The sequence below is a fragment of the Numida meleagris genome, chromosome 2, assembly GCF_002078875.1.
Source record: "Numida meleagris isolate 19003 breed g44 Domestic line chromosome 2, NumMel1.0, whole genome shotgun sequence".
Classification (NCBI taxonomy): Eukaryota; Metazoa; Chordata; class Aves; order Galliformes; family Numididae; genus Numida; species Numida meleagris.
Window position 1 is genome coordinate 92,185,974 of NC_034410.1, and position 12,251 is coordinate 92,198,224.

Here is a 12,251-nt window from a genome sequence, read left to right on the forward strand (position 1 = left end):
TAAACAATACAATTAAAATATGTCAATTCTTTCTAATGATTCTATCTTTGATTTGTTTTCAGAAAGACAAATTGCTTCTGGTCTTGGGTTTGCTTGGAGAAACTATACTATATCACAAAACCAATATAAGTGCAGAGCAGCCTGAGGTGATGATGGTGCATCACAGAATGGCATTTGTTAGCATTTCACTTTTCACAGTTAGATTGCTGCAAACACTTCTTCCTGTAGAAAAGGTAGGCCATGCTAACTTTAAAAGTGATTGTGTTTGATTTGTGCATTTTAAGAGGGCATACAGGGATATGTTCCTCAGTGATTAATGTTGGGAGAATAGCCCCTGAACAGAGAAATTTATCTGATTTACATGGGCTGATATACAGTTGTGGAGGGCAACTTTGTCTTTTCTTCAGATACTGGTACGTTCTGCAGAACCTGCTGCAGAATGCAAGACTTAAAAAAAAAATAATTATGCAGTTTTCTAATGAGGTTTGCAATATTCAGTGTACTTCCTACAGCATTTTTTTTTTCTGGTATGAATGATTTGCAAAACGATGCTGCCCCCTGCTTGTTTATTGCTGGCATGATGTGGCTAGTGCTGTACACTCTTTAAAATCATCACTCTTAGTTTTATGGAGTGTAGTGAGCAATTATGTTTTACACTTCATACTGATTTAAAGTATTATTTGCTTCTCATGCTCTTTAAAAAAGTTATACTTTGTAACTCTTCTGTTTCTTTTGAATTTATTTCCAGTGGGAGTCCCATGTTTGAATATTTTTCTGGGATGCAAAGTAGTAGAAGATGTTTAAAGTTCTCTTTAAAAGCTTGCTTTGTCTACGTTTTTGTCAGTTACATTGCAGTGTAGTTTTCTTAGACATTCTTCAACTTGAATATCAGATTCGTTTTTCAGGCTTTTTTTTTGCCATGAACATTAAATCTTTTACTAGTAGTGAAAGTAGATTCTTGTCTCTGCAAACATGTGCAGGCATATTAATCTAGTGACTTTTTATAATTTTTGTTTTTATCCTCCAGTGTACAAAATATAAAATTTTAGTTCTGAACATGATAGGAGTTGAAAAAATACTACTGTATTCGAGGTCAAAATTTTAATTGAATGAATACTGAACACTTGCAGTAGGAAAACAAAAACAAAAAATTCCCGACATAATGGAAATTCCTATTCTTAGTGTATGCTATTGCTATGTGGAATTGTACAGATGGTTGTGGTCTGTGTATTCTCTGCCATCTAGTGGTTAAAAAGTAAAGTGGCCAATCTATGAAGTTAGTGGTCTGGTTGGATCAGACCCGTCTTTTGCGGTTGCAAGACTGGTGTTAGGACTGGCATTTACTGGACTCCTGCATTTAATAATAATTTTAACATTACTTTTCATAGAGAACTCATTTGATTTGCGTTTCTTCCTCTAAATTTACCTAGTAACTGTAATGATTGTATTTTTTGAAAGACTGCAAATGCTGTTGTTGGTTTTACTGTATTTTCAGGCTGTGTTATTCTGAAAATTGTTTTCTTCTCTGAAGGCGAGCAAAGTTTTGCAAAAGAGCTTGCTGAGTGCTTTATTCCTTCTGTCTCTGGACGTGCCCTTTTCCTTGGAATATCCAAGCATTCACGAAGCCATTGCAGCCTATTTGGAGCAGATGAGTTCTGAGAACTACAGTATTTATAAACGAGCTTCAGAAGCTGCTTATTCGATTGAATGTACTTGTAGCTTTATGATTGAAGTTCATAAGAAGGTGTAGAATTTTATTATATAAAGCATATTTTTATTAATTAATAGCAAATTTATTTCCTACGTTTGTCTTCTTTTGTAAGAACTGTATTTTAGTGTTGCCACGGAAAACTCATGCGTATTTCATAGCATTTCGGATTTATTTAATTTATATTTGTTTTCATTAGTATTCTTTTTGTTGTTGTTTAATAAAACAAACAAACACAAATCCAACAAAGAAGAACTTAAGCAGAAACAAAGAAATAAGCACTTGCCATATGATCTATTGTGCAGAAATAAGTTAAAGCAAGTGCTATATTTCAAAATACAGTTTACTATATTTGAATATTTAAATTCCAAACTACCTGTCAATTGTAGTTACAAGGTACTGCTACTTTTATACTGTATGAAATCTGCATGTTTCACTTTGTTATGCAGACAACAAATATACTATGTTTTATTAGTTGAGATTCTAGAGTGATACTGAAATATTCTTCTCCATTAATAAAATGGACAAGTAATTCCTGCTTGTGCAAAATGCACGTTCCATTCTCGCTAAAATATAAATGAATAAAATACTGCAATAGAAATGACCTGTTGTCTTAAATCTGAGTGAATCCATCCTTTACATAAAAAGGCTCTGAACTTAATACAAGCAGTAGTTTGATCATAAAATACTATTTGCAATGAAGTTGTAATCTTCAAATTCAAGTGGCTCGCATGTAATGTATTTCATAACTGAAAATATGAAGACATTTATACATAGATTTATTTAAAAAAACACCTAATATTAATAGTGAATTGTTAAAAGTTTAATTTTCCTATACTCTATTCTCGGGCACTTTAGAAAGTGTTTTGAATAGTGTTGGAGTGCTCATGTTGTAAAACATTACATATTGTTTATCCCCATTGAATTTAATAGAAATGTTTCAGAAGTTGAAGTTTTCAGCTCGCAGGAACAGGTACTAAGATGTATTTGTTTGAAATACAGTGAGCTTGTTAATCAGGTAAACTGTGAACTTTTCTGTGAAAGGCTGAACCAATCTCTATGTAGTAGATGCATTAAATGATAAATTCTGAAAGGTTAGGAAATAACACTTTATATTTTAAATATTACTAATTCTGAAAATTCCTTTCTCTTCATTTTACTTTCCAGGGGGAGAAGAATCTTACTGAATTGGTAGAATTGGCAGATCAGGCCTTACATAGCCTACCCTACCATCAACACATGGCCTTGCTTCAGGAGAGCATTCACGTATGTTCTAATATGTAAGTATATTACTGTTTAACTTATATATATATATTTTTAATGGATAAGCTTCCTCAAGTGGAATCTGTTTGTTTATGTCCCTGTCTCTGAACTTCAATTTTCTTTTAGCTATTGAAATATCTCTTGTGAACTATTTGCACCATCTGACGGTTGATTTCTTAAAAATTGAGTTTCAGGTGCTAAGCGTTTATGCTTTATTCTTTTCTAAGTGTTAAATCGCTTTAACCTCTGTTTTGACTTTTTTTTTTTTTTTTTGCATTCTTTTGAATAATAGAATCATAGAATGGCCTGGGTTGAAAAGGACCTTAAAGATCATTTAGTTTCAACCCCCCTGCTGTGGGCAGGATTGCCAAACACTCTGGCTGCCCAGAGCCACGTCCAGCCTGGCCTTGAATGCCTCCAGGGACGGGGCATTCACAACCTCCTTGGGCAACCTGTTCCAGTGCGTCACCACCCTCTGAGTGAAAAACTTCCTCCTAATATCTAACCTAAACCTCCCGTCTTAGTTTAAACCGTTCCCCCTTGTCCTATCACTATCCACCCATGTAAACTGTTGTTCCCCCTCCTGTTTATACGCTCTCTTCAAGTATTGCAAGGCCACAATGAGGTCTCCACGGACCCTTTTCTTCTCCAAGCTAAACAAGCCCAGTTCCCTCAACCTTCTTTCAGTTTCTACACATGGAACCTTTGGAACAGAAGGTTCCATTTGTAGTTGAGTAACATTCTGTTATCTTTCTTTTAAAACTGCTGAAGAATTTATTTTGTTGCAGAGACAGTGTATTGTAGTATTCCGTCTCATTTATTAAAAAGCCTGTTTTCACTGCATTTTCTTTTTTAGATTTTTCAAGTCTCTATTAGAGCATTTAAGCTACTCTGTCATGCCTGGAAAAATTGTGTCAAACACTTAATTAGAAATACAAAATCTCAGTTTCACACTACTTCAGAACTTCAGGGAAACTACATTTAAGAGCTATCTAATAATGGTTTTTAATTATGAAATGTCAGAATACTAGGGCTGCCCCAAAAGTAATGCCTCCTATTTTGTTATGTTGGCCTTCAACGTCAGAGGCGGATGTTGGTGGTATGGCAGTAGAGGTTGAACCTTCCCACCAATACTCCATTATACTTTTTCCTGTGTATCAGATGGCAGCAGAGGGGCAGTGTGACAGAATGGCATCTGGTGCAGATTTTTATGAGCGCAGCATGCAGGCTCTTGCTCATCACTGGCAGAAATGCATAGCTAATGGTGGTGAGGATGTTGAAAATAGTGTTTTGTAGCTGAGAATTTGCTTTATCAAATAGTGTTATTACACTCTTTATATCTGTTACAGTTTCCATGGAAATAAGTGTGAGGCATTACATTTAGAGCAACTTTTCAGTATTCTAATGCTTTTAGAGTTAATTATTGTTTGATAATTTTTCCGAAAACAGGAATTTCACAATTGATTATTATATTTTAACTAACGTCCATCCTTTTTTTGATAGTGAGATGGACTGTGATCTCTAACAGTAAAAACAAAACGTAACAAAATAACCCTGAGAGCACTGGAATCTTTATAATTATATGCAATCATCTAAAGATTCTACTGAAGCTCAGATTGACATAAATGTTTTTCAGGTTCCTAGTTTTGGTGAGAGGATTTTGGAAAAGCTATGATCTTTGTTTCCATATGTTTATGAAAAGAAGGCATTTTTGCAAATGTGAAGATTGATATTATGATTTTGCTAAATCTTGTGTGATCTTGAACTTTCGTCTGTGAAGTCAATTTTCTTTTCAGGCTGTATATCCTTTCAGGAAGAGTTTTTGAGGGATTATCTTGAAATTTAACAGGAAAATTTTTATGGATGTCTGTGGTTCCTGTAAAATAAATTTACTCAATACATGCATGAAATCATAGTTTTATAATTTATTATATAGTTTAGTATAATTTATAATGTAAATTTAACTATTTTTCATTTTAAGTTCTAAGTCTGGCCAGGCTGACCCATTGCTCCACGCTGAGAGTCAGAACGTGCTTCTCCGTCTACTGGCTCATCCTTTGCTGAACATAAAAGCTGAAGCCTATCGCTGCTGTCTGGAAGTGGTTAAGGTTAGAACTACTGTTTACTTACCACTCTTTGTTGTTGTGCTGGATAATGTATAATGTGTGATTTCTTCATGAAAAGCACTGTTACTGCAAATTCTGCTTACTGTGTGTTACGCTGTTTTATCTGTACAGGCATGGGTTTGCAGATTGCTATTTTATTTTGGTATTTAAATCTACTTAGATTAAACTTCAGATACTTCTATTCAGAATGTCCATAAAGGTTGAGGGAAACCAATGATTGACAACTTTGCTTTTTTCAAAAGGATTCTTAGTAATATTGGTCACTATTTGTTGTTTTGTTTGATTGATTTTGTTTCGTTTTTTGCTGCTGCTCTGCAGAAATATTTCAATTTAAATTTGTTTTTGAAAAGAACTGAAGCGTTCACTTTTACTTGTCTGCTGAAATGAGATTGCCCAGATTCTGTTCTCTCCGTAGAGGTTTTTCGCTGTCCTTTTTATGCTTTTTTGATTTAGTTAATTTTGTTTGTTTGTTCCTGAGCAACAATCATTTTGACTTGACTGGTTGTCTGCTTTTTGCAAAGATATTTGCTTAGACGTGATAGAATAATGAAATAGTGACACTTCCAGAATATACATATTTTAGTTCAGTTTAATTGCTTAAACTGTATAAAAATGTGGAAGAAAATGATTATTTTTCCTATGTATAAATGTCTGGAGAGTGTTTAAGAACATGTAATTCCGTTTATGTGCCAATTTTTTTAAAAAAGCCACTATCTAAGGTGTGTAATTGTTTTAATAAAGAGGCCAAGAGCATCAAATTCCTAGAAGTATATGGTTGTATTCTTTGTTAACAGTAGTAGTTTCTTATTAATCAGATCATTTCAGGTATTCAGTAGTATTGATTTACATCAGTGAAAACAAAAAACACTTCTCTGTTTTGCTGTTTGCCTCTACTGAATGACACTTGTAACTTTTAGTGAGATTTTTACCTGCCTGTTCCAGGTTTTACTCATTTTAATATAATGCTGAACAACATGGAAAGTGTAACTATTATTTAAAATCAAAATGAAATGATTTAGCATTTCTTATGTTGCAACAGCAACTTTTAGTCAGTGATCTACAAAGATGTTTCTTCCGGGACCATAATGTTTAGCTTTCAGAACTTTAGTCTTCGTAGCTGCATGGATGCCTTTCACTGCATGACAACTCTAGGCAGTAGTGGAGTCTGTGCTGAATTTTAAAACTAACTGTCTTTGTTTTTACTGAAGGACTGTTTAGATATTCATAACATTGCTGAATCTGTGTCTTCAATCTGCCATGGAGTACATTTTCTTCTTCATCCAAAAGTTTTGTATGAAATTGCTACTTTTGGACTTCAGGAAGAAAAAAATGAGGTACTGTGTTTAGTAAATGTATTTATAAGTTGATATTGTTGTGGTGGTCTGAGGCTTGAAGTTTTTACTACGTAGTTTTTCTATGTACATGGGGAAAGAGTGAAGGATTAAGAAACCAATGAAAAGTGAAATAAGTTATGTATTTCAGTCTTTTCTAAGAGCCTGATTGATAGTGATGTGACTGATAGTTGAGAGTTTTTTGTATTAATATTTTCTATTACGGTGTTGGCAAACTGATATAAACACATGAACTGTTGCTTCAGGTTCTTCTTTTTTACTGTTATTTTTTTATTATTTTTTTAATTGAGCAGGTAAACTCCATTGCCAAGGCCATTCTGATGCATCTATTGCAGGGCCAATTAGTAATGACGATACTGACATGGAACAAGTTTCTTGAGGCTCTCTATCCCATCATTCCTATTTTACAGGTACTTCTATGTGCTATTATCTGAATTTGATGTATGAAATCTTGTGAACAGCAACACAGATCTCTTAAAGAACAAACGGAATATTCCCTTAAGTAGCAGGTGGAAAGTAGATTTACAGTAAAATACTCATGTCAAGTGGTGAAATGCCTATGAAAGTTACTTCTTTGATGTTTGTAGACAAATTTTAGCCTGTTATTGTAGAAATTGAAGTGACTGAGACTTAAGTTTTTTTGAGGGTATGAGTGGAAACCCAAATAGAGTTTAAAACATTGCATACTTTTTCAAATTGGCATTTAATTAAGGTATTGGAAACAGTTGGATAAATTTGAACATTTGTAGATCCTCTGTGATGGTACAGTTCTCCGATCAAGTTACATGGTCAATAAATAGCAGAAGATGTAAGATGGAAAATACATCTGTTTTGTTTCTTAACAATTTATTAGAAGAATCAACAGTTAGCACCATCTTTAGATTTTAGTCTACATATCAGTAACAATGTGCCCATTTTATTTTCCCTATCTTCACTCTTGGCTCAATCTGATAGTTTTGCCGCCTTCAATCTGGTTTTCAATGTAGTTGCTCCATCCAAGTTCTTAATTATTTTTTCTCCAGTGCTTGATGCTTCCCTTCTATGATCTATCTATAGGTTTCCAAATCAGCTATTTTGCTGCACATATCTGGTCCTTCGTGGTGTTTTCTGTCTTATTTCATAGAATATCCTGAGTTGGAAGAGACCCACAAGGATCACAGAGTCCAATTCCTGGCTCCACACAGGACCACCCAAAATTCAAGCCCTATACCTGAGAGCGTTGTCCAAACTCTTCTTGAACTCCACTAGGCTTGGTGCCATAACCACTACCCTGGAGAGCCTATTCCAGTGCCTGACCACCCTCCACTTTTTCCAAATACCCAACTTGCCACTCCACTGACACAGCTCTATGCTGTTCCCTGAAGTCCTGTCCCTGTCACCAGAGAGCAGAGATCAGCACCTGCCTCTCCTTCTCCCCTTATGAGGGACCTGTAGGCTGCCATGAGGCCTCCCCTCTTCGCTGTGCAGAACAAACCAAGAAACCTCAGCTGCTCCTCATACATTTTGCCCTCTAGACCCTTTACCATCTTTGTAGTCCTCCTTTGGATACTCTTTGTGGACCAGTTCTATATCCTCGTTCCCCAGTCTGTACATATATCCAGGGTTGCCCCATTCCATGTGCAAGATCTGGCACCTGCTTTGTGAAACACCATGCAGTTGATGGTTTCTCAGCCCTCTAAATTGTCCAGATTTCTCTGCAAGGCCTCTATCCTCTCAAGTCATCAGCTCCTTGTATTTAGTGTCACCTGCAAACTTAGATATATCTTCAAATCCTGCATCTAAGTTGTTCATGAAAACATTGAAATGAACTGGTCCTATGCTGGAGCCCTGGGAAACCTAACTAGAGACCAGCTGCCAGCCTGGTGTAAGCTCATTTACTATAACCTTTTGTGCTCTACCCGTCTGCCAATTGTTCATGCATTGTATTATGTCTTTGTCTAGCTGTGTGCTGGACATTTTGTCCAGAATGATACTGTGAGATTACCAAAAACTGCTGAAATCCCCAAAATTCCACCTTCTGGCTCCTACTGGTTAACTGGGTGGGTTACTTTGTCAAAAAAGGAAATCAAGTTTGCTTACCCTTGCGAACTGGTGCTGACTGTTACCCATGACTGCATTGTCTTTCAAATGTTTTTCAGTAACTCCCAGAATAATCTCTATAATTTTACCAGGCACTGAAGTGAGGTTGACAGGTCTGTAATTAGCAGTGCTGTCTTTCTTGCCCTTCTTGAAAATTTGGACAATGTTTGCCAGCTTCCAGTTGGATGTGAACATTCCATGTTCCCAAGACCATTGAAACATAATTGAGAGAGGTCTTGTGAGGTTTCTTTCTCTTGTTTAGTTTTCTTTTGAAATATCACTCTTGATTATTATTTGTGCTTATTAGTATCGTTGCCTTAAATTTCTTCTTTGCCTGTGTCTCAGTTTTACCATAAATTGAAAAAAATCATTAAGTAAGACGGTCCATGAAATAGAAAGATCAGATTGGATGTCTACCGTGGCAGAGGAAGTGCAGTATGAGAACTGAGACTGGAGAAAGGTTACTGGTAGAGAAAGCTCTGAAGTAATGTCAGCTTCTCTGTTACACATACATATGCATTCCATTGATATTCAAGATTAGATAGTGATTTTAATATAGCCATAGGCTAAACATGTGAGAAGGAATTTCCTACTCTCGTTTTTCTAGAGTACAGCTTTTCTTTATGCTATAGCTTATAGTGACTACATAAAAACAAACAAAAAAAGCATTAACAGACAGAAGAATAAAATGTCAGGTGACGCTGAGCCATGTAAAAATCTTTATGTAAACTGTATGCAGGATCACTTTTTTCATGGAGGAATTTTAATCTACAGAAATAATTGGTTGGGTTTTTTTTAAGTTATGAATTTTTTTCAGTTGCTGCTTCCTCCACTCTCCATTAGTATGTAAAAGAATGGGAATTACCTGTCTAATTTGCTAAGATTTTTAATTTTTTTTTTTAATTTGGGAGGTTTGTTTTTATTTTAGGGTTATGCTGACACAAAGGATAAGCTAGGTAACTGCATCCTCACTTTGAGTGAAACATCGTCTGACAAAGGAGATGGTATTCTCCCTAGAACTACTAGACTACGAGCTGCTCTGCGTCTTCTCTTCTCAAAAAAGCACTTGTGAGTATTGCCTTGCAGGATGTCAGCATATCTTTAACATTTGTGACAAAAATGTCTTCTTTAAAGCAAACAAACCAAAAAAAACAATTGAGTATTATACAGTGGGTTGATTTGAAAGGCATAAAGTAAAACCTATACTATATTAATTTTATAAACTAATTAATACTTAACTGTATAGCTAACATTTTCTGGTATGAGGACTTTATATATTTATTTTAATTGTTTACATCTTTAGGGTTCGTTCTGTAGCACTTAAACATTTATTATTCCATCTGTTGAATGAAGAAGAAGCGAGCTTGAAACGTCCATGTCTGCATGGCAGTGTGTTTTCTAGTATATCTAACTTATTTATTATTGAAAGAGCTATTGAGCTGAAGTTGGATGATAAAACGGAGTCTATATTTAAGGTAAGCTCTATCTAAATACTGTACCATTGTTTGTGACGATACATTCTAACTACTGTTTGTTACTTGTTAGTTCTGTTGGTTTTTTTTCCTCTGCAGATCAGTTAACAGAAGGACATAAGTACAAAGGGATCAGGGTTGCCCTGCTTAAAACAGTTTAATTGTGCATGGTTAGAGTCTGATTTTTCTGAGTTTTTTCTACAAAATCTATTTATACTGAAAAAGACAGTTTTCAATATGAAAATATTCTAAAACATTAGGAAATTCTGCCCATGATTTCCGAATATTATTGTTTTTCCAGAATGAAAAAATAATCATGAGTATGTGATCTATGGGAAAATTTTTCTCTCTGCATTTGGTTAGTTATTTGGTTAGTTAAGTTGTGTTTTCTTATTTCTTTATCTCCCTTCCATTATTTTCCTTTCTTTACCTTCAAGAGTTTAACAATATGTTAAACAATTGCTAAGATGATTCTTCTCTGTTTTCAAATTATTCTGACCACACTTGATTTATACTCCAAAAACCGAAATATGAGATCTGCATGGATATACAGAATTATTTTAGTTCTTCTAACCCTATTGCCATTAGTCCCCTTCACAGACTTAAAACTATTAATTCTAGCATTTCTATGTGGTTTGGGCTTTCTGTAGTCCTGCATAAACTGAGCATTATTTATTAGAAACCAGATTCTGTTGTTCATTGGAAACTATACTTTATATATTACAGAAATTAGAGGTTTGTTTTAAAAGGACTACAGTCTATTCCTTTCCTATTACATACACGTGGAATCTAATTATATTCTAACTAAGAATGTAAATCCTTATTTTGATGGAGTCAGGGTCTTTTCTGTTATGTACAGTGATGGGACATGATGTAATGGACACAAACTGAAACACAAGAGGTTCTATCTAAATGTGAAGAAACACTTCTTGACTGTGCAGGTTACAGAGCACTGGCACAGGTTGCCTATAGAGGTTGTGGTGTCCCTTTAAATATCTTCTAAAGCAGGATGTGATCCTGGGCAGCTGTCTGTAGGTGGCCACAACTTAATGGCTTGAACCTTCAGAAGTCCCCTCCAATCTCAACTATTTTGTAATTCTGAGATTTTCTACTTTACTAAGAAATGTGACTAGTTAACTTGTTTCACAATTGCGTATTGGTTGTAAATCTAATGTAGCTTTACGTTTAGGTAGAAACAATTGAAAAGCTTTATGACATCTTGACTTCTGATGCTGTTGACATAGTTTTACGAAAGTCTGCAGCTGAGCAGCTGGCCATCATTTTACAAGGTAAAATTGTTGGGAAAACTTGTATTTGTATGTTGTCCATCATGTGAACTTGTAGTTTTGCTAATTTTTGTGTATATTTTTGCAAGTGGTGCTTTTTGTAGGTTTTATTTATTGATGGATCAGAATTTATTGCTGTTGTGGACAACAGTGTCTTTTTTGTTACCATTTAGAATAAGAAATAGTGATCTTATTGGTTTGAAAACAGCTCCCCTTGGTAATAGAGGAAGAAGCTTAATTCTGTAAGCTCTGTAAGAACTTTTTTTTCTTCCTTCCTTTTGAGTGTTCATCATTCTGTTGATTTGTGTTACAACTTATGGTGCTTCAAATATTTTCTTTTACTATTTAAGTACTCTATCTTGATTGAGGGAGGTGATGGTTACTGTAAAATATACAAGTATTTTTGGTGTTGTTCTATTTTAATTAGGAAAGTCAATTCTTAGATTATGTAGGCTAGTTAAATGGGTTTTACATGTAGTGAAGAATTTCTTCTACTATCCTAAATGTTTTTCTCCGTTTTGAGATGGTCTAAGTTACTATAGTTAAAATGGATTGAAATGTCATTTGCATGAATGTCATTCAGTAAATTCAGGTTAAGCTTCCATGTTTGTACCCTCTTTCAATATCAAGATATAGACTTTCTGTGGCATATAATTTAGTATGTTTGCAGAAAAAAATGTTCCTGCTTGTACTCTTTGTGATTTAAGTTACTGACCATATGCATCACATTTTCATTGATGGGTTTGTTTGTTTTATAATTGCGTTGCTCACATGGGCAGAAAAATTATGAATTGCAAAGAATTGATTAAATTAAAAAATAAGTAAACAGTCCTAGGTAGAGTATTATTTGGCTTAGTGCAGAATCACAGCCTAAAGGTTTGTACTGTATCTGATCAGTGTGATTCAACCACAGATTTTATTCAAGAAACACAAATCATAATGGCAGTACATGAGAACATGAAACC

At 34.7% G+C, this 12,251-nt stretch overlaps 1 protein-coding gene across 6 annotated transcripts in view; it reads left to right on the top strand.

Annotated features, from left to right (window-relative positions):
* Positions 1–12,251, top strand: part of RTTN (rotatin) — an 82,695-nt gene that overhangs the window by 17,512 nt on the left and 52,932 nt on the right. For 5 of the 6 annotated variants that reach the window (XR_002435389.1, XM_021387854.1, XM_021387855.1 and 2 more), the window contains 9 exons: positions 63–233; positions 1,532–1,744; positions 2,876–2,988; positions 4,953–5,079; positions 6,306–6,431; positions 6,743–6,859; positions 9,457–9,596; positions 9,832–10,003; positions 11,190–11,289. Coding sequence is in view for 5 of the 6 variants with exons in the window: in XM_021387854.1 (XP_021243529.1) it covers positions 63–233; positions 1,532–1,744; positions 2,876–2,988; positions 4,953–5,079; positions 6,306–6,431; positions 6,743–6,859; positions 9,457–9,596; positions 9,832–10,003; positions 11,190–11,289 (1,279 nt within the window). In the remaining variant the exon portion in view is untranslated. Of the gene's footprint in view, positions 1–62; positions 234–1,531; positions 1,745–2,875; positions 2,989–4,952; positions 5,080–6,305; positions 6,432–6,742; positions 6,860–9,456; positions 9,597–9,831; positions 10,004–11,189; positions 11,290–12,251 lie in introns of those variants that run through there. The other variant, XM_021387858.1, reaches the window with a different exon arrangement.